At 42.4% G+C, this 22481-nt stretch overlaps 1 protein-coding gene across 11 annotated transcripts in view; it reads left to right on the top strand.

Annotated features, from left to right (window-relative positions):
• The window catches only part of ubr5 (ubiquitin protein ligase E3 component n-recognin 5), a 50967-nt gene extending 29118 nt beyond the window's left edge, over nt 1–21849 (top strand). For 3 of the 11 annotated variants that reach the window (XM_028579633.1, XM_028579626.1, XM_028579624.1), the window contains 30 exons: nt 101–219; nt 2380–2506; nt 2638–2767; nt 2958–3118; nt 5582–5821; nt 6114–6237; nt 6510–6621; nt 6741–6872; nt 7227–7259; nt 7875–8132; nt 8254–8522; nt 9482–9693; nt 9990–10223; nt 10573–10646; nt 10756–10928; nt 11061–11294; nt 11541–11758; nt 12351–12471; nt 12984–13356; nt 13567–13654; nt 13744–13888; nt 14216–14346; nt 14520–14580; nt 14776–14957; nt 15084–15168; nt 15267–15422; nt 16025–16138; nt 16263–16407; nt 17572–17657; nt 21083–21849. In XM_028579633.1, the coding sequence (XP_028435434.1) occupies nt 101–219; nt 2380–2506; nt 2638–2767; nt 2958–3118; nt 5582–5821; nt 6114–6237; nt 6510–6621; nt 6741–6872; nt 7227–7259; nt 7875–8132; nt 8254–8522; nt 9482–9693; nt 9990–10223; nt 10573–10646; nt 10756–10928; nt 11061–11294; nt 11541–11758; nt 12351–12471; nt 12984–13356; nt 13567–13654; nt 13744–13888; nt 14216–14346; nt 14520–14580; nt 14776–14957; nt 15084–15168; nt 15267–15422; nt 16025–16138; nt 16263–16407; nt 17572–17657; nt 21083–21295 (4750 nt within the window). In that variant the 3' untranslated portion in view covers nt 21296–21849. The remainder of the gene's footprint in view (nt 1–100; nt 220–2379; nt 2507–2637; nt 2768–2957; nt 3119–5581; nt 5822–6113; nt 6238–6509; nt 6622–6740; nt 6873–7226; nt 7260–7874; nt 8133–8253; nt 8523–9481; nt 9694–9989; nt 10224–10572; nt 10647–10755; nt 10929–11060; nt 11295–11540; nt 11759–12350; nt 12472–12983; nt 13357–13566; nt 13655–13743; nt 13889–14215; nt 14347–14519; nt 14581–14775; nt 14958–15083; nt 15169–15266; nt 15423–16024; nt 16139–16262; nt 16408–17571; nt 17658–21082) is intronic. The other 8 variants (XM_028579625.1, XM_028579628.1, XM_028579632.1 and 5 more) reach the window with 8 other exon arrangements.
• Nucleotides 21850–22481: the final 632 nt, after the last annotated feature.

Raw genomic sequence — 22481 nt, 5'->3', positions numbered from 1 at the left:
TAAATCAGTTTAACTTTATTAATTTGACACAGAAGATACTTCATATTGTGCAAGTGAAGATGAAGTGATGTTTCTGACTGATTTTTATTTCCATCCGCAGGGGAGAGCATATTTTACTGTTCCTGGTGCAGACTGTTGCCAGGCAGAGTGTTGAGCACTGTCAGTACAGACCACCACGCATCAGAGAAGACAGGAACCGCAAGGCTGCAAATGCAGAAGGTCAGTTCAGAATCCTTCTCATATGTTACCCACCCTTTACCATCAGTGCAGATTAATAGGGGTGGGAATCACCAAATGCCCCACGATAAAATGTTGTGTTGTATGCGATATATTCAGGGTTTGTACGGGTGCTTGAAATTCTTGAAAATGCTTGAATTTTGATGTTGTGTTTTCAAGGTTTGAAAAGTGTTTGAATTTTGGATAAAATGCTTGAAATTGTAACTGTATTTCTTTCACAACAAATACCTATCTGACTGAATAGTTGGTTTATTAAATGGAGAAATAAAATGTTGGAGAGCCTAAAATTAAACCTTTCGCTTGTGCACGTGTGACTGCGATATGCCACCACGCCAAGACCCGCCCTAGGAAGCAACTTGATTGGTTGTGGTAAGGCATTTCATCTCAAGTGGTTATGGTTAGGATAGCATCATGGACACCTGGCCAATAAATGCTATTGAAGGGCGGGTCTTGTTGTGGCCATAGTGGGATTCGTAATATCAGCAGGTTGTCGTTTCAATGAACGTTGGCTGGAAGATGAAAAATACAAATTATGGATTAAACGGGGACAAACCCTACGGGTTGCCTCTTGTAAAGTCTGCAAAAAAGACGTGTAGCTTTTCACAATGGGCGAGTCTGCGCTCTCGACTCGCATGACGTAAGTTTCAAGTAAGCCAACTGAAAACGTTAGCCCAGTGCATAACAACAATTGTTGATTGCTGAACAGAAATCGTGTCAGATGGAGTGTCATACAAGTAGCCTACTGTAAGGTTGAGGATGGCCTTATGCAATATTTACACTGCTCTATTCCAGTAGATAAATGTCTGTCTTGGCAATGAAATACATTATTTCTTTCAGTTAATTAGGCGATTTATCAGGCAGGTGCAGTCAGTCTTCTGGGTTAAAATGGAATTACAGGTTGTTGTTGCACTGTCTCATATTTTGTTCAAACCTTGTCTATATCAAGAATATGTCCCAAAACCAAGGCCTGTAAAATATTTCTTATATGTCTTCATATTTTAGCCTTTGAAATTGCTTCAGTTTTACAGCCTGGAAATCACATTATCTGGGAAGCAATATTTGGACATTAATTCATAGGCAGCCCAAAATTTGTAGGGTGGAAGACAAACATGTCAATATGACTGAACCATTACAAGTTTGTACGGCATGCCCTAGATTTGGGAAAAAAGTGTGAAAAGATTGACATTAAGGGTACCATAAACTTTGAGCAAAATCTAAGAGGGTGCAGCAACAGTTTTCCTGGATTTTGACACAGAATGACCCAGCTGCATGTCATTTGGCTCAGACCCCCCCACTCAGTGCTCCTCTCCATAGCTGTCTTGCTCGGGTATGTTATGAACCATGAAGAGAAGGCGATAATTCAGGGTTAGTGAAGTGAACCTGTCGAGTGATTTTGTTTGGGGTAATTGTTTTTACATTGACTCAGGCAGGTTAGATAGCAAGCAAAGTCTACATTTTGAAAAATAAAACTTGTGTTTTGCTTAAATATCTGATCCTTCTGCTATTACAAAACAAAATGTTGGCTGTTTATAGCATTATGTCTTTTAATGTGACAAAAACACTAAATAATTTTGACTGTATTGGTATATATTTTACGGTGGTGAAAGGTGCTGGAAAAAGCTTTAAAATGGAACTTGAAAGTGCTTGAATTTGACCTTGGAAAAGGTGTACAAACCCTGTATATTGCCATTTATTACCTTTTTTCCCAACTTCAAAGTATGTCCCCAAAGGAAAACTTTGTCAGCATCTGTTTGATCTAAAAAGATACATTTCGGTTTGTTCATCTCATTTCAATTTTATTGCTGCCTGCCCAAAATCTAAAACTGATAAAGCAGTTGATTTTATTATTCTAGTACCAAAAAGTTAAATTCTCTTTCTCACTTTGCAATTTAAATAATAAAAGATTGATACTTGGCATTTGTGTATCGATACAGTATTGTCACAGAAAATATAGCGATACTACGCTGTATTGATTCCCCCCCAACCCTCTACAGATTCATGATTTACAAATTTTACAAACATTCTTATGAGAATTTTTTTCTGCTTACTACTTTCTGTAGTCTAGTCCGGACATTTTAAAAAACATTATTATTCCTTCAAGGCATCTGGTGTATGAAAACATTCTTCTTTCCACTTTTTCAGACTCTGATATGCCAGACCATGACCTAGAACCTCCCCGCTTTGCTCAGCTGGCTCTGGAGAGGGTCTTGCAGGACTGGAACGCCCTCAAGTCTATGATCATGTTTGGCTCTCAGGAGAATAAAGACCCGTGAGTATCAAAAGCCAAAACAGCGTTTAAATTTGTTTGGTAATAAGAGCTTGAAAGACTGCACTTTTTGGTGCTCAAAGAACAAAAAAATGCCACACATATATTTGGAGTTCTGTATTTTTTTCTCCTAGACTTAGTGCCAGCAGCAGAATTGCCCACCTTCTGCCTGAAGAACAGGTCTACTTGAATCAGCAGAGTGGCACCATTCGCCTCGACTGTTTCACCCACTGCCTCATTGTCAAGTGTGCTCCTGACATAACTGTAAGTAAACTCAGTCTGAGTGTACACACAAAAGATTTCTGAGTATTTCTCTCTGAGGAAAATACCAAATGGTACCACCTAAATATTACCAGTGATGATGCATTTTCTTTAGTTTTTATTGCGGTTAATACGCCCATGCACTTGTAAGTATTTTGGTCATCAGAAGGTGATTTTTGTTCTCCTGTATTAGTTCATAGACACCTTACTGGGTACACTAGTAAAGGAGCTGCAGAACAAGTACACTCCTGGCCGAAGAGAGGAGGCAGTCAATGTCACCAGGAGGTTCCTACGCTCTGTTGCCCGGGTATTTGTCATCCTAAGCGTGGAGATGGCCTCATCCAAGAAGAAAAAGTAAGAACACAGAGCATTAAGTTTTGGACAAAGGATCTAGGAATTAATTACCTCCTCCAAGGATGTCTCTGTGTAACAGCTATCAACGTACTGTTTAAACGCTCTGGTCAATAAAATACAACACATCTTCTTTGTAGCCCCCATGTTTCCACATTACGACTTAGAGCTCATGAACGGCTTCCCAACTCGGGAAATGGGACCATCTGAGGATCACGTGATTGCACCATCGGCCTTGGCGGAGGTCTGCACTCTTGAGTGCCATTTTAGTTGCAACTTGAGTTACATCAGCTCAATTCTTCCACTCATTGGCTCTATACAGTGACTACGTTTACATGCTCACAATATTCAATTTTTTGCCCATATTACAAAAAAGACAATATTCCTACTGAGCTGTTTACATGGCTAATGAAAATGAATATTGCACTAATGTTCCTATTTACATGCTGCCATCAAAATAGGATTTTTCCAAAGGGGGCAGACTTGTTGGACCGTGCAAATACAGCCTCCCTCTTTTGTTCCTTCAGCCACCTTCTTGAAAAGATCGTATCATATTTGCCCATATCCATAAACCTGTTGATATCTAAGTTAGGGTTGGGCGATGTCCCCTAAATTGGCAGTTGACAATGTTTACAGTAAAACCTCGCGATGGACGCGGATTTATTATTTCACTATATCTCTTTACATATAAATAATATAACAGTTAACATAGAAACGATCAGACATACATTTAAATGCCCTCTGTAAATAGACCGTATTACATGGCTATGCTGCCGCCTGCTGGTAGGGGCAGTAAATTACAACTTGACCTACTTTCACTTAACTACAGTGCCGTAAAGTCTAGACTCAATCAGATGTCCGTGATCTGTGTAACGACAGTAGAGTGGAACGTTTGACTAACAGAGCGGCAGTAACAACTTAATATACCATAATTACTGAGCTTAAACTACATTCTCGGTTATATTTGCACTGAATAACGCATTCAGTAAACAGTAACATAACTCTTACAGCGCACATGAACAGATGCGCAACATTAGCTCACACATAAAATGGCACCCTCGGGAATTAGCCTACGGTTACTAACGTACATTCATACTGTAAATCCTACATAACATTGTCCCGTACCCACAGGACATCAGACTTATTTATTGATGCACGCACACAGCAGTGTCAACAAACTTAGTCCAATGAGGGGAGAAAGGAAAGTGTGATAGTGTTCCACATTCACATGTTTTCTCTCTCACTTGAGACCGCTGTGTCCAAGTCGGGGTGCAGAGCATGACCTTACTGCATGCTGATACGTTACTAGTTCAGGTAGAGCGAGCTACTGCTAACAGGGAGAGAGAGATACTATCAAAACAGCCAAACCAGTCTGCTCAAAGCGATGGTCTTTTTCACAAATAGGTTGCACAGCGCAAAACCCGACGCAAGTGTCTTTGCCAGTTTAAGACCGACGCAGTTGTCAATTTACTGTCCAGCGCCCGCGACTAGGATTAGTGTGTGTCTGGCAGAGTGTGGGGCGTGGCATCACGATGGAGGCTCTCCATCGTGATGTCAGTCAGCCAGGTCAGCACAGGTTGTGCTGATGGACGATCCATCAGCACAACCTGTGCTGACCTGGCTGACTGACATCACTGGACGATATCATCGTCCATCGGCATAACCCTAATTAAGTCTTTCGTAATGTTTAAAAGTAGGTGTGTTTCTCCTTCGGACCAGAAATGTGGGCTTTTCTTTGGGGCATGCATCTCTACCGCACTCTTGCAAACAGTTGGCTGGTTGGTTTGTGTACCAAAATCAAAGCAGTGCACACAGAGCTGACCATAAGCTGTAGACAGACAAGAAGCTGTAAACTTAGGGCTGGACGATATGGAGAAAATCAAATATCACGATAATTTTGACCAAATACATCAATGTCGATATTGCGTTATTGTAGGGTTCACTATTGGTGCTTTCACAAATATTTACACAATGAGAGTTTTGATAAATAATCACCAATAATGTGGATACCATGGCAAATTATTAAACAGAAAGTAAGTCCGGTAAATCCAGAAAATAACATCACTTCACTGTATGCAGCCTTTAAAACTAGGAAAAGACAACACGTGTGTCATCAAGATATTACAATATCCAAAATGTAAGATGATATCTAGCCTCATATGTTGATGTCGATATTATGGCAATATATTGCCTAGCCCTATGTAAATTGTTGCAGACTCTGTAAAATAAAATAATACCGCCATATCCCATGTCTTTATCATAAAATGCTGTATTCAGCGAAAGGACTCATTCAGAATATCTAAACGCAATATGCTGTTTACATGACCTGTATCAAATTCGGAATATTGTCATATTTAGGATATTAGTGTGCATGTAAACGTACTTAATGACATCAATTTCACGTGGTCTTTTTTTAATTCATTCAAATGGTGTTTCTGCCTTTTCCTCAAATTTTCCCTCACATAGCAACTTCATCCCCCAGCCCATTGGGAAATGTCGGCGAGTTTTCCAAGCCCTACTGCCATACGCTGTGGAGGAGCTGTGTAATGTAGCAGAGTCGCTGATTGTTCCGGTGCGAATGGGTATAGCGAGACCTACTGCTCCTTTCACTTTGGCCAGCACCAGTATTGATGCTGTTCAGGGCAGCGAGGAGCTCTTCTCTGTTGAACCGCTGCCTCCGAGACCTTCACCTGACCAGTCCAGCAGGTTAGTTGGTTTTAGTGCCTTTATTTCCCTGTCTTTATAGACTCTGATGGCAGTTTGTCACAATTTATTTTTTCTGTGTTATACAAGATTGAACTGTGCCTAATATTGTATCAGTTAGTAAGAGCCCCATGGTAATCTGCCAAAATGAACATATGACTTGAAATGTTTGAAATAATTGAGTCATTCACTAGATTTCTACTTGGAGAGAAGACCCAAAAGGAACAGAAGATGGTTGATTTTTCTTATTCACTGGATATAATGACTTGTGGTCTTGTGCTTCATTTTTTTCCAGTTCCAGCCAGACAGCTGCCTCTTATATCATCAGGAACCCCCAGCCTCGGCGCAGCAGCCAGTCTCAGCCTGTCAGAGGAAGAGACGAGGAGCAGGATGACATCGTGTCAGCAGATGTGGAAGAGGTGGGGAGCCTCTTTATGAAATCATAAATAAACTTTAAATGGAAGTGAATCCATGTATATTGGTGACTAGTTTCTTAGAATGTATGATGCCACTTCGAGCCCACCCTGTTATTTACGCTGCAAGATTTCACTGAGATTTGGATGAATATTTTTTGTATATTTGTATTTTTCATTTGGTGTACTCTTAATACTGTGATTTTAGGTGAGAATATCCATAGTTGGGTCTTGCTTCAAAGTGTTCCTTCTTAGGATATGTTTGTTTGTCTTGTTAGGTTGAAGTTGTAGAGGGAGTAGCTGGTGAGGAAGACCATCATGACGACCAAGAGGAACCGGGAGAGGAAAATGCTGAGGCAGAAGGGCAGCATGATGAGCATGACGAGGATGGTGAGACACACCCTACTAAGGACACTAGTTGTTCATAATGTTTTGTGAATGATTACTTACAGCTGAAACCCCACCCAGCAGTGAGTGAAGCATCCGTTTGTCTCTGCTCCTGCTTTTAGGAAGTGACATGGAGCTGGATCTGCTGGCAGCAGCTGAAACGGAGAGTGACAGTGAAAGTAACCACAGCAATCAGGATAACGCTAGCGGCCGCAGGAGTGTGGTCACAGCAGCCACTGCTGGCTCTGAAGCAGGTTGGTCAACAGCTGTGTGTAATCCCTCAGTTTAGATTTAATTTTAGATTTTCTTTTAAATCTCCCTTCATAAAACATTCTCCTCAAGTTTTTGTTGGAAATGCAGTCACCTGAAATCTTTCCAATTTTTTTGTAAGGCCCCAACTGCTTTCTAAATAGTAATTGCATTTCTGTCTTGCTGCACTGTGGTGTATTTTTTTTTTTTCTCCAAGAATTGCAGACTAATTCAGTTCTCACAAAATCATTGGTGCTTAACAGTCCACATTTTGGAATGTGGGAATTTATGTTTAGAGAGCTAATGATACAGTAGACAAAATGGTCCCTGGCTGAATACCCAATGTATTTCATTTGCAGGCAGTAGGGTGTCCTTGGCATTTCCTATTTTTGGTATGAGCTCCTCTTTACTTCAATGCATATACAGATGTCAGGGCAAGAGTGAATTTGCAAAGTGCATACACAGTTTCCTGCTCAGTTTCTTCAGTTCGTCCCTTTCTCACATTTCACTGTTATTGTGTCTGTCATTTGAACTAATACTGCCACTCATCACAAGTCTAGTCTTGTTTTTCTTTCACCCAAATAACAAACTAATCAACTTGTAACTTTTCCAAATGTTGTGGTGTTTTTCTCCTTGGTCATCTCAAATGTCTATTTCTTACTAATGATGGTGTTGTTTAATTTCAACTGAGAACATTCAACACAATTGAGACATTACTGTTTTTTCTGTCTGTATGGCATTTCCAAGAATCTTTAAAAATATACAAAAAAAATGAAGTCCTATGTTATTCAGCACAAGTTGATCAACAGACTGCAGCTGTTTCGACTTGAAGCCTCAGTGTTTTCACCATCATATTAGTGTTGTTTGGCCTTGTAGTGGTGTGATTCACTAACCCGCACTCCTGCCTGGATAAATCTGTGAAAGACAAAAAAAGGGAGGTGAGATTAACGTAGCCATTAAACTTGTGTCCCTTATCTTGTCTTCATCCCATATCGTCCTCTCTGAAGGTGCCAGCAGTGTTCCTGCCTTCTTTTCAGAGGATGACTCCCAGTCCAACGACTCCAGCGACTCCGACAGCAGCAGCAGTCAGAGTGACGATGTCGATCAGGAGACATTCCTGTTGGACGAGCCGCTGGAGAGGACAACTAGCGCTTCCCACGCCAACAGTGCAGCCCAGGCCCCTCGCTCCATGCAGTGGGCTGTTCGGAATACACCCAGCCAGAGGGCCACTGGAAGTGCTCCCTCCAGCTCCTCCACACCAGCTGGTCAGTGGAGCTCTGTCTGTGTGTGGGATTCTATTGTAAAATGTCTCTGTGGTTCCAGATGACTGTCACAAAAAATGGTGTATATTGATTGTACCTGTTATAATTTTTGTCTTTCTCACAGCAAGCTCCACAGGCCTGATATATATTGACCCTACCAACCTGCGTCGCTCGAGCGCTATCAGCTCCAGTGCTGCTGCGGCGGCGGCGGCTCTGGAGGCCAGCAACTCCAGCAGCTACCTGACGTCTGCCAGCAGCCTGGCCCGGGCCTACAGCATCGTCATCAGGCAGATCTCAGACCTCATGAGTCTGATTCCCAAGTACAACCATCTCGTTTACTCACAGTACCCTGCTGCTGTAAAGCTCACCTACCAGGATGCAGTCAACCTGCAGGTAAGATAGACTGCCATTGTGTGGTGACCAAAATACTGAAGGACACCTTAAAGAAACAATATTTTTTCTGTTAAGATTTTCTAAAATAAACAAACATATGTTAAAAAAAATGACAGTGGTACCAAAACATTATCATTTACTATTACTATACGAGACACGAGAGTGGGGTCACAAGAATGAGACGAGACATTTGAGATATTAACACTATTTTAAAGAAAAATTCAATCAAGAAATATGACTGGAAAAATAGTGTTTACTCAGAGAACCAAGGTTAAAACGTAACCAAGCGTTTCATTGCAGCAGTTAACAAGGAAGTAGGCTGCTCTTGTAGTGATTTATGACCATTTTAAGACGAGGAGAGAACACTTGTTTAATATCATTAAAATTATAGTTAGGTTGTGCTTTCTGCTTCAGACTCATTTTAAGAAAGACCGAAAGAGCGATCTGCGTGAGTCAGCGCCACACTGAACTGCACGCTGTGTCGAGAGAGAGAACCCGCTAACGTTCTAACGCTCTCGTCACACCTTTACTCAGCGGCCATCCTATTTTAAAAATCTTTTTTTTTTCCCCCTCCAAGATACATTTTGAACGTTCTATTTAAAACTATGCTTGGTTACACATTAAAGATGCTGAATGTAGGGATCTGGTTGAGAGTTAACTCGTATAATTCAATAAACACTATTCAACTATTGTGGAAAGACCAATAACAAAAAAAGCAAATCATCATGTATTTTATTGCAACACTACAGCATTGGAATACTTAAAGGTTCAGGATGAAAACATTGTTTCAGGGAATCCCTGCCAATTCCCATCCCTGTTGAAAATGTAATTGAATTGCATTGTATCCATATTTGGGAGTGGACAACAATGACTGTCTGAACATTATCATGTTTTTAATAAAGTCAGATCTGTCTAATGAGCTGGATAAAAGTGAAATGTTTATCATTTGGTTGGACCAGAACTATGTTGAAGAAAAGCTGATTCCCACCTGGAACTGGATGGTGTCAATCATGGATTCCACCGAGGCTCAGCTGCGATATGGCTCAGCTCTGTCGTCTGCCGGAGACCCGGGTCACCCCAGTCACCCACTCCACGCCTCTCAGCACTCAGCTCGCAGGGAGCGAATGACGGCCCGGGAGGAGGCCAGCCTCCGCACCCTGGAAGGACGCAGGTAAAAAACGTTTTTTGGTATTCTTCTTTGTTACATTTCTTATTCTATTCTGATCAGTGGATTGGTTTGGTGATAATTAGTCTTGAGGGAACACCTTTAAAGTCTTGACACCCCCGAAATCTAACAACCACAGAAAAACCCCAGAAGCCCCCCTTCAATACCCATGAATCACTCTTTACAGTCCCTATCTAAGTTCTGTCCAACTGTGCTTGCACAAAATAGTTTGGTCAACACTTTGTATTGAATTGGTAACTCCATATTTATGCAGTGTTCTCACTTGTTTTTTATGCTTTCAGGAGAGCAGCTACCCTGCTCACCGCTCGCCAGGGCATGATGTCGGCGCGGGGCGACTTCCTGAACTACGCCTTATCACTGATGCGCTCCCACAATGATGAGCACTCCGATGTGCTTCCTGTGCTGGACGTGTGCTCACTGAAACATGTGGCCTACGTGTTCCAGGCTCTCATCTATTGGATTAAGGCCATGAACCAGCAGACCACTTTGGACACCCCACAGATGGACAGAAAGAGGTAAATAAAGAAAATGAGTGAAAATACGGTCTTCTAAAATCTGAGAGTTTACTTTAGCTGCGGTATTTGCTTACACCCAGCTCACGTTTTCACAATTTCCATTTCCTGTTACCATTTGTGGTTATGGGTTAAAATTGTCGTCCCTACACAACTGCATTATCTGCATAGAATTGCATGCGATGGCCACCGAAAAAAAACAACCCGGTTTTCAAATCATTTTGTCTGTCATCTTGCTTGACAAAGCAAGGCAACTTTGGTTGTTAGGGCATATGATTAACAATGGCTTTAAATGAAACCTTTTCTTAGACTACATGTTACATGTTGCTGATTTGTAATCCACTTTAACTAGGAATCGAGAGATTTTGGAACTGGGTTTGGACAATGAGGATTCTGAACATGAGAACGATGAGGACACCAATCAGAGTAAGCCAGATAACTAACATCTGATAATAGTCAATAAGATATAAGTGTCAAGGAACTGCCTGGTCGTTTTAATGTGTGTGCTGACCGATTTGTTTTTGCCTTACCTCAGGTTCGACTCTGCAGGACAAGGACGAGGACCCAGTCCCAGCTGAAACTGGTCAGAATCACCCCTTCTTCCGCCGCTCTGACTCCATGACCTTCTTGGGCTGCATCCCTCCCAACCCTTTCGATGTTCCCCTGGCTGAGGCCATTCCTCTGGCAGACCAGCCCCACCTCCTGCAGGTCAGAAATGCGGCTTAGCGGCTTTTAACAGAGCATACGGTCATTATCTATATTGGCATAACTTTTACCATGATAGTAAGTATCTTTGGCTTCAGTTTCATTTTGCTTTTTATTTTTTTCCCCCACAAACAGCCTAATGCCAGGAAGGAGGATCTGTTTGGTCGTCCTTCTCAGGGCTTGTACTCTTCCTCCTACATGGCAACCAAAGGCCTGGCTGAGGCAAGCATGGACAGGAACTGCCTGGAGGTAAACATGGGCTCCTCTCTACCCTCCCCCTCTCAGGTATACCACCCCTCTTCACTGGACAAACACGCTGGCAGCTGTGTTCTAATATCCACGCATAGCAAACACCATGGAAAAGTCGAGGTAACTACACCTTTTTAAATAGAAATCTGTAAACTTTATCAAGGATTTATTTCAATGATATTTCAGAGCAGTGGAAATAGGCCACCTAGAAATAATAGATATTTGGGGTATTTCAAGTGTGGGTATTGGAACAACAGCCTGTGGTCTGTGTCCCATTTCCATATATCCATTCATCATCACACTGTCCAAACCAAATATATCTGTTCACATTACTAAAGAGAACTACTCTGGACCCCACTGAAACAGATCCTGCCCACTAAGATGTCTTACTCAGCCAACCTGAAGAATGTGATGAGTATGGAAACTGGCCAGCGGAGCACTGAGAACCAGTCACTGGCAGAGCAGGAGATGGAGGCTTCAAAACCAGGCCCTTCACCCCATGACCTCGCCGCCCAGCTGAAGAGCAGCCTACTTGCTGAGATTGGCCTCACTGAGAGTGATGGACCTCCACTTCCATCGTTCAGGTACTAAACACTAATCTGCCCTTTCTGATGTTGGTTTAGCTAAGGTGGAGACAAAAAAAATCTCCCTCAGATATGAGAAAATTTCAATGCAGTATAATTTGTTTTTTAATGTGAATTTATACATGCACTATATTCAAATACAGACTGGCACTGGCGTCAGTGAAATGCCACAACGGCAAACACAGCGGCGACCCTAGTCAGAATTAAAGGGCTACTTTGCTGATTTTCAATCAGCTCTGTGTCATCACAGTGTGTGCAGACAAACCGTACCCTGCCTCCCCCTGTGCAGCCAGCGCACAGACCGGGTCTACCAGGTAAGGTGAAATGCGTGGTTCCGCGTCACCCGGTGGGCCTTTGCTGCTCCGTGTGGAGCTTTGTGTGTTACCGGCACGGAGGGAAGACAAACGGCATTCATCTGCACACAGTGAGAGGACACAGAGCTGGTTTTAAATCGGCAAAGTATCCTTTTAAGGACATACAATGTAATCATAGCCTAACTCTGGAGAAAACCTAAAATGTTTTGATATACTGAAATATAGTTATACTGCTAATAAAATCCAATTATAGCATTTGTGGCCCTTTGTCTGTCCAGACCTCACTGTAGTTTCATGGGGATGATGATCTCACATGACATGCTACTTGGCCGCTGGCGTCTGTCACTGGAGCTCTTTGGTCGTGTCTTCATGGAGGATGTCGGAGCCGAGCCTGGATCGGTACATTTTTATTTATTTATTTTCAACTAAAAGTAGCTCTACATTACTCCTTTTTTATGTGTATAAATGCTTTTACAATCGTAACTGAGTTTCTTTTTTTCTTCAAAATAGATGAATAAGTATTGCAATGAGATTTATTGCAATATAAATATATGAAATTACCTAACATTACATACAGTCAGCAGGAATTGAGCAACATGGGAATCCCAATAGAGTCCTCTTTCTTAGTTAGTTAGTTAGTTTATTCATCCCGAGGGAAATGTTAGGCATCCAGTAGCTTACACAACCATAACACAACAAACGCACACACATATCTCACATACATAAAAATCACTTGGATTGGTCTGCTAACAATCGGCTGAAAGATGTATAGAGCTGCAGACTAGCAACTCTTAATTCTTTGATTCAATGCTAATATGAAAAATATTGCATAATTTCTGTTCTCTGGGCAATGGTGCCCTTGATGTTGGAGAGCAGCGTCATGATTGTGTTGTTTTGATCGTTTTTCCCAGATCCTCACTGAGCTAGGCGGCTTTGAGGTAAAGGAATCCAAGTTCCGTCGGGAGATGGAGAAGCTGAGGAACCTGCAGTCCCGGGACTTGGCCCTGGAGGTGGACCGGGATCGAGACCAGCTAATACAGCAGACCATGCGTCAGTTAAACACACACTTTGGCAGGCGCTGCACAACCACACCCATGGCAGTGCACCGGGTGAAGGTCACGTTCAAAGATGAGCCTGGCGAGGGCAGCGGTGTGGCCCGCAGCTTCTACACGGCCATTGCCCTGGCCCTCCTCTCCAACGATAAGCTGCCCAATCTGGACTGTGTCCAGAGTGTCAGCAAGGGCATGCAGGCCAGCAGTACGTGTCACCACGATTACAATTCAAGTATGACAATACATAGAAACTATACTGTACTATATTATGGAACTCATTCATTGTTACAATCAATGGTACTTTTGTGATGCTTAAAGCAGTTATCACATGAGTAAAAAGAGATTTTTGTTTGGTTTGTTTTTTTACATAAGACATTTACACTCAACAATGAACTTTTCATCTTTTTACATTCCGTTTTTATTTGTGTGTGTTTGTCTGTAGATCTCATGCAGCGCTTGAGAAACAGAGACCGGGAAAGAGAGAGGAGAAGTGGGGGGCTTCGAGCGGGATCTCGTAGAGACCGAGACAGGTAAGCTCCAACTTAATGAACATATTCCCCTTTTACAATAAGCAACAAACAAAAAAAGAAGTTACAAGCATAATGTTTGTGTTCGACAGAGACTCAAGGAGGCAGCTCTCCATAGACACCAGGCCTTTTAGGCCTTCGTCAGAGGGAAACCCCAGTGATGAGCCCGACCCTCTGCCTGCACACAGACAAGCCCTGGGTGAAAGGCTCTACCCACGCGTTCACGCAATGCAACCGGTAATAAGTCATCTGCATCCGTCAAAGTTCTCTGTTACAATACAGATTTTAATCAATTTACAAGCAGGTTGACGTGACTTGTGATGTGACTCTACTACCAGATTTGCATTAGAATTGCACATTCCAACAGCAAGATGAATAAATCCATAGACCCTGGAGAGCAAATTAACTTCACTTGCCGTCATCAAGCCCACATCAATTTTCAAATCAGCGGAAACATACTTTGACTACTCCACCACATAACTATGTATTACCAGTGTGTCTAACTGGAACAATTGGATGGTTTCTTTCACCATTCTTAGACCAGCTGTGTATTTGTCTCCTCAGGCGTTTGCCAGTAAAATCACAGGTATGTTGCTGGAGCTGTCCCCTGCCCAGCTGCTGTTGCTGCTGGCTAGTGAGGATTCTCTCCGAGCCAGGGTGGAGGAGGCCATGGAGCTTCTCATTGCACATGGAAGGTAACATCTGTTCACCATAGTGACTCATACTGTCCTGCTTTCATTGCGTGTGACACTAAAGTGCTATATACGTGGATTGTAATTGATATTAAAATGTGATTGTCACAGAATTTCCGTGCATTGTGACGTTTACAGACTAACTGTAAACCTTCGGTCTTGTCTGTCTCCTCCAGGGAAAATGGTGCCGACAGTATATTGGACCTGGGTCTTTTGGAGGCTCCAGAGAAAGCACAAGTAAACACAACATCTCTGTTTCCACTCTATACTAGAATAGTAGCATGTAGAGGTATTCATTTAGTTTCTGTTGGACATAATCTGGGTTGTTTTGGCATAGTCATACTATTTCAATTTTAATGACATAAAATGACATAAATGCATATATAAAATACATACCTTCTAAACCACCTCCTCTGTCTTGTTTGGTTGTAGCAGCAGGAGAACCGTAAGCGTCATGGTTCAACCCGCAGTGTGGTTGACATGGAGCTGGACGACCCAGATGATGGGGACGACAACGCTCCTCTCTTCTACCAGCCGGGCAAAAGAGGCTTCTACTCCCCTCGGCCTGGCAAGAATACAGAAGCCAGGCTGAACTGCTTCCGTAACATTGGCAGGTAATGAAGGGTATTATGTCCAAACCGTTGGGTCTTAATCTTCAAAAGGGAACTACGTGCAGGGAAATGAGTCACATCTTTAACAAAGTAGGAGACAATAAGTTAAATGTTGTATTTTCTCTACAGAATACTGGGGTTATGTCTGCTTCAGAATGAACTTTGTCCAATCACGTTGAACAGACATGTTATCAAAGTGCTGCTTGGGAGGAAGGTAAGAGAACATATGGAATGCCGACAGTAAGACCCTGCTTCGTGATGTTGCTTTTTTCAGAACGAAGGTGCTTAATGTACTTCTCTTTGTTACTGCAGGTGAACTGGCATGACTTTGCGTTCTTTGACCCGGTCATGTATGAGAGCCTGCGGCAGCTGATTCGCCATTCTCAGGCTGGTGAGGCAGATGCAGTGTTTGCTGCCATGGACCTTGCCTTCGCCATTGACCTCTGCAAAGAGGAAGGGGCTGGACAGGTGAAGGACTACACTGTCAGTGTGTCACCAAAAGTAGATGTAACACTAAATTCTAACAGAGTATTGTGTAGCCCATGTTGTTCTAAGTTAAAATAGCAGGGAGAGCGTGTTGCTAGAAGCACTGGTGAGAACCTAAAAGCAATGTTTTTAAACTGTGATCTAGCACAAGGCTAATACCTTGTACATCAGAGTACATTTTAAAATGCCGTGCTAATGTCAATCAGAACACAGTCGCTGTTTCAGCACAAGAGAAAATCTTAAAAAATTAGTTTATTTTTTATTAGTTTTATTTCAGTAACTGTTCTTGACCACACTCTACAAATTCAGACTCATAATGCCCATACATTTTTTTTATTTTTTAAATCTATACACATCTTAAGTTCCGCTACCCTTATTACGTGTATCCTCATAGAAAATATAAATGAGTATTCGCTGAGGAAAATCAACCAATGTGATGTGGCCTGCTTTTTCGGTTTCAGTTTTCAACGTTATTTGCATCTCAGAACATTAATATGGTAAACGACCAGCTTGAGGTGTAACTTTTGAAAGCATAATCGGAGTACTGAAATGCATTTGTCGATGCCTTCTTCCTCCATGTTCAGGTGGAGCTTCTGTCTGGTGGGGTCAACATGCCAGTAACTCCTCTCAACGTGTATGAGTACGTGAGGAAGTACGCTGAGCACAGAATGCTGGTGGTGGCTGAGCAGCCTCTCCATGTAAGTAAAAGCCTTTGAACAACTGGTTGCTCAGTGCTCTACCAAACCTGGTCAGTTTGTTGGAAGAAAAACAATTTTTTTCAGTCAAAATGTGTATTCAAATGTGCGTGTGTGTGTTTTGTAGGCGATGAGGAAGGGTTTGTTAGATGTGCTTCCTAAGAACGCCCTGGAGGACCTGACGGCCGAGGACTTCAGGCTGCTGGTCAACGGCTGTGGAGAAGTCAACGTCCAGATGCTAATTAGCTTCACCTCCTTCAATGATGAATCTGGTATGCTGCTGTGCTTTCTATCTGCTTCGGTCTAGTTGATCATTAACAGTTTAACTGTAATAAGACTTTTGACCAATCGGTTAATTAAACAATATCATTATATTATATACATTGCTAAGCATAAGTGAATACCCCCATGCTGAAGATGACTAAAAAAAGAGGAATAAAAAGTTATCTTTTGGAAATTGATCTTAATGCCTTAATTAAAAAATGAGGAAAAATCCAATCTTTAAGACACCAATTTTCTTTTTGAATGAATAATGTATCGTAAATACATAAATGTTCTTCCTTAAAATACAGGGGGCATAAGTAAGTACACCCCTATGTTATCCCCCCAGAGGCAGGCAGATTTTTATTTTTAAAGGCCAGTTATTTCATGGATCCAAGATACTATGCATCCTGATAAAGTTCCCTTGGCCTTTGGAATTAAAATAGCCAATTTTCAAAAGATGATTTTTTTATTCCTCCTTTTAGTCAACTTTAGCATGGGTGTATTTAATTATGCTCAGCACTGTAAATATTAGGGCTGTCAAAATGAACGCATCAATAACGAGTTAACAAACTTCTTTTAACTCCAATAATTTCTTTATGTGCGATAAATGCACACACTTTCTGTAATGTAAAAACGTTTCTTACATTAATATTAGCTCCTTTTTTCTGCTAAGTTCATGGCTCTCTGCTGAATGGCACTTAGAGCGGAGAGCTATGTGACACATGCCTCTGTATGTCGGAGGACTGACCAGGTAGACACACAGCTGAGGACCTTGTAGGTGGAGACGGGCTCGGACGTACGCTCCACGGACCGCTGCAGACTTGTGTCGGCCGTGCGGACTCGCAAGAGGTTCCAGGAAAGTATCTGCATGTTGTCGATGACGATGCACACAACATCGTAGCTGCACGACCGATACAAGTCTGCAACTGTCCACTCCGCGCACGGGGAAGGTGTCCCAGCCTTGAGTGGGTGAACTGGGACTCCGTTGCCTGCTTGTTGGTTAATGATTGGTTAACGAGGGTCAGAGAGAGGGGGAAAAAAAAGGAAGCGTCCCTAGTCTGGTTTCCTGTCTTTTCTCTTTTTCCCTGCATTAAATCCAAAGTTAAAGATTTACAGTTGTACATTGTTGCTGTAACAGAGTAAGCAAGTAAGACTTGTACTTTATCCAACAGGGGAAAATGCAGACAAGCTCCTGCAGTTTAAACGCTGGTTTTGGTCCATAGTGGAGAAGATGAGCATGACTGAGAGGCAAGATCTGGTAAGTCTGTTCTCATCCTTGTCCTTCAAAATAAAGAGACTCACCGGAGATGTCAGCAGTTCAGTGCTCAGCATTGGGAACAATTGTTTGTACCAGGGATGCACTTCGGATTCGGCTGAATATTGGGCTTTTTGACGAGGTTCGGTTTCTGCTGAAACTTAGAATTTTTTTCCACCGATCCCTACGCTTGCTAGGCGTCGTTGGTTACGGGAAGGTGTTTACGTAGGTGGAGCGTTCAATGCAGTAGGCTGAGAAAGTGAACATGGAACTGGTGAACAGAAAATGTGTAGTTTGGCAGTACTTTCAGTCAAAAGGCCATTCAAGGCCATTCAAGTCCAGCTACATGTTCAGTTTGCAATGCTGATTTGTCTCGTGGTGGCGAGGACCCTAAACAATACACAACATGGCCGCTGTTACAACATTTGGTATCAAACATCTGGAAGAATACGAGTTGTGCATGAAGGAATCTACAGACAGCAGCCACAATGCAGCAACTTCAGGTACGGCAAAGGAAGGACAGTCACTTTTTACTTCATAAATGTGTTTACTGTGGTAATGGACTGAGGATGGGAGGAGGATTCGGTATTTGGTTTCAGATTCGGCAGAATCTCCCCAAAAATCTGGATTCGCTGCATCCCCAGTTTGTACATTAGGCTCAGTTTAACGATTCAAATTTACAGAGCATCCTCCATTAGGTCCCCAATGCTGAGTAACCTGTTAGACTGTCAACATGTTATTGCCTTACACACAACCCCCACTACAGTCTGTAATGGTTGCACCTGTTGTAGCTGTGCATTCAGATTGTGTGTTACCTTCTTTTAATGCATCTGCAAGTAAAATATACCAAACAAAATCCCTTTTTTTTCACAACTTATCCCAGTACACAAACACAGACATTACTAAGGTTTTCCTAAAATAAAATGGATGAAAAAAGCAAATGCGACTTAAAGGGGTGATAGAATGCAAAACCGATTTCACCCTGTCATAGTTGAATAACGACAGTTCGGTGGGTAAATAGGACATACATAGAAGCTCAAAGTCCCACTGATACCCCTTTACTATGAAAATCTCATATTTTTAAACTGCCGCTGAAAACGGGCAAATCTCAACAAAGCTAGTTGCTTACGTAAGCATCTCAAAATCCGGAACCTTAAGAGAACAGTCACGCCCCAACATTTACATCGGCTACACAACTGACCTGAGATCAGGTAGTCTTCTGAATCTAGCTAGGTCACGCAGATCTCTGCTATTCCATTACAAAATTCACTTCTGAAACTTTTTTATGCGAGAAATCAACTATGTAAAGCTCAAATATGGGCCGTTTTACGAAAATGGATGGCTAATTGCAAATTTTGTCCAACTGTGTGTCGGAATTCAGTGCCGGTGCTGCCTGTGTTGCTGCCTCGCCGCCCGTCCTGCCTTCCTTTACACACCCCGACCTGCTCTGAGCTCGATTGAGCTCCCACAGCACTCCATACCCGCGCAAAGTCACTGTTTTTTGGCTAATGGACTACTAAACGCCGGTGCTCTGACAGAGCTCCAGGGCCTGCAGCTCCCCTCTTCCTGCTAGTGAAATGCCCGGTGTGTGTGAGTGAGAGCACGGTCAGAGAGCTTGTTACACCATCAATCTGTTACCACAAGTTCCAGTTACTCTTTTAATGTGTGTAATTATAATGTGTTGAGTTATTTAAACAAACGATTGGGGAAATAAACGCCGCTTGTCCGCGAGTCTCATTGATAGAGCCTGCGGCTGGATGTAGCTCTATCAATGAGAGCTAGCTAGCCTCCTCTTAGAATTCCTCTGAAATTCACAAAAATTCATTAACTTGAAATTGGACACCGTTTTTAGCTTTAAAAGACATTTAGGGAGATGTTGTATAAGTGGCGTGACGAAATTCAAACTGTAAATATACACACATTATGCGGTAAATGAAGCTAACTATCCCTGATTTGTAGCTAGCCACACATAGCTAGGATTGAAGGGGACAGTCATAGCTAACAAAACCCCCACTGTTCACAAAAAATCATTAACTTGAAATCGGACACCGTTGTTAGCTTTAAGACCTTTAGAGATATGTTGTATAAGTGGCGTGACAAAATTCAAACTGTAAATATAGCTACTCTAGTTATGCCGGCAGCTGACAGCCAGCCTAGAGTAACTGGAACTGTGGTAAGAGATTGCTGGTGTAACAAGCTCGCTGACCGCTCTATCACTCTCACACACGGGCCATTTAGCTAGCAGGAAGAGGGGAGCTGCAGGCCCTGGAGCTCTGTCAGCGCAGCAGCGTTTGGTCTATTAACCCCAAAACTGTGACTTTGCGCGGGTATGGAGTGCTGTGGGCTGCCAGGCGTGACGGAGCTCCAGCTACCTCACAGCAGGCCGGGGTCTGTGGAGGAAGGCAGGCCGTGCAGCGAGGCAGCACGGGCCGCTGAACTCCGACACAGTCTTACCAAATTTGCAATAAGCCATCAATTTTTGTAAAACGTCCCATATTTGAGCTTTATGTAGTTGATTTCTCGCTTAAAAAAAGTCTCAGAAGTGAATTTAATAACGTAATAGCCCGACAAACAATGTATAACTTGGCAGTGAGACCTGCTGTCGAGTCTCCCATGTGTTTCTATGTAGTTTGCTCAAACCAATCAGCGCGTAGCTCATTCTGAATATTCATGAGCATACCATATTTGGAAGAAAAGCTCTTGTTCCAAATAGAGCCATATTCACAGGGTAGTTAAGGGCCTAATAAAATAGCATTCGGGCAATTTTCAGCCCAACCAATGTTACATACCCTATTAGGAGACCTTAAGGAACAGTGTAAAATACCCTATATAATCATTCTATCACCCCTTTAAGGCCGGGACACACCAGCCAGACGGCTGACCGTCGACAGAAAAGCCAGTCGAGATGATCAGTTGTGTCCCCGAGGTCCAAAAAACTGCCTCGGGACACACTGAGGCGACACAGACTTGAGAAACGTAATACGTCTCCATAGCAGCAGGCGGTGCTAATCTGTGTTGTAAGAAAAAGAAAAAGCCAGACTGTCATGGCGGATCGTTCAGAATGCGATCTCATATTGTACTAAAATAGTTCACTGAAACGTGTTTTCTGAAAACATTTTAAGAGAGAAATAGGCCGTGCGGCTGCTGAATCTGTCTTCATTTCAGATCAACAAAGGTCAGTTTGAAAGATTTTGTCAGATTTTGAGAGACTCTAGTCAGGCTCATTCCGCTCGCCATTTCCGGGTGAGTCCCGACTGCCTTGCCTCCGACTGAACATGTCAGGTCGGCCAAAATGAAGGCAGACAGCCCCCCAGGCTGACGACGGCACGGGACACACCGAACAGACTCGAGTCACTGACCTCGCCAGACTGTCCAGCGGCCGATTATCGGCCCTGTGTCCCGGCCTTAATGATTTTCCTTGTCCCCAGGTGTACTTCTGGACCTCCAGCCCTTCTCTGCCAGCCAGCGAGGAGGGCTTCCAGCCGATGCCCTCCATCACCATCCGGCCTCCAGACGACCAGCACCTCCCGACAGCCAACACCTGCATCTCACGTCTCTACGTGCCACTCTATTCTTCAAAACAGATTCTCAAACAGAAACTCCTGCTAGCCATTAAGACCAAGAATTTTGGTTTTGTGTAGAGGTTCGACAGAAAAGAGTTTAAAAAAAAAAAGGAAAAAAATAAAAACATGTTTACTGTTGTGTAATATTTACCTAGCTCCATTTTTGTAGATTTATTTTTTGTCTATACAATTTTATGAAATTCGACATACTGTCGCCATCTCCCCAGGCGGTAATATTTGTTTGTGTTGTGAACACAAACACCTTATTTTTATTTTTATTGTTTTTTTTTTTTTTTTTTTGTGTTAATGAAAAGGTATACAGTCCAGAACATTCCTGCATTGGCACTGTAAAACGTAAAGCCCACAGCCCTGCTCTATTGGCTTCAACTTTTGCATCCCAGGAATGTGGTTTGACAGAAAGCTGTCTGCCGAAACCCAGCCAAAGATGACAGCAGTAGAAATATTTAAAAGAAGAAAAGACACACTGTGATTATAAGTTTTTTTTTTTTTTTTTTTTTTTCCTTCCCTAGAAAAGTACTATCACTGACAGTTCACTGCTGCCTTTGTGGAAAGTCCTTTTTTTCTTGTACAGGGGGAGTAGGGAATTTCAAAATAAACTTGGATGCAAATAATTTGTCCGGTCTGGATTTTTTGAGAGGAGGCTGCTCACCTGGGACAAACGTTTGACTCGCTACACACAGAATAGGGCTCTTTAATCTTTTCTCTACCACAGCCCTTTATAGACAATTGGGTAATAGCTCCTGTAGTTTCATCAGTAGTAGTATTTTAATGATGGTGTTTGTGCACTGTTTTGCACTAGATCTATTGAGCAAGGAAGTTTTGCGTATTTGCATTATTAAAAATAAAACTATGTGAAAGAAAAATCTTAGAAAGGTTTTACAAAGTATACTTCGTATGGCTGTAAATTCACCTGCAGAGATGTACTGTTTTACAAAACTTTTTAGTTTTGTCAGAGGGACCATACCATGGAGGTAAGTATGAAGGTAAATGTGGTTCCTACATGTTCTGACTGTAAAGTCATGACAAAAATCACATGTAGATTAATATTTACATACAAAGACAGCTGCAAACTTGTAATGCAACATTTACTCGAAGAAAGTTGCTGTTTGGTAATGGATCCATTATCTGTGTTCAACTGAGGATCCATGTTGAATGTAGTGAGACGCCCATGTGTCAGCTGGAGGGGCCAGACTGGGCCTGAACAGTCCTTCCATAAAGATCTGGGACATGCTCGAGACACATT

This window comes from Perca flavescens, chromosome 6 (genome assembly GCF_004354835.1).
Source record: "Perca flavescens isolate YP-PL-M2 chromosome 6, PFLA_1.0, whole genome shotgun sequence".
Taxonomy (NCBI): domain Eukaryota; kingdom Metazoa; phylum Chordata; class Actinopteri; order Perciformes; family Percidae; genus Perca; species Perca flavescens.
Note: the sequence above shows the minus strand (reverse complement) of the source record. Positions and strands in the feature narration are given on the sequence as shown.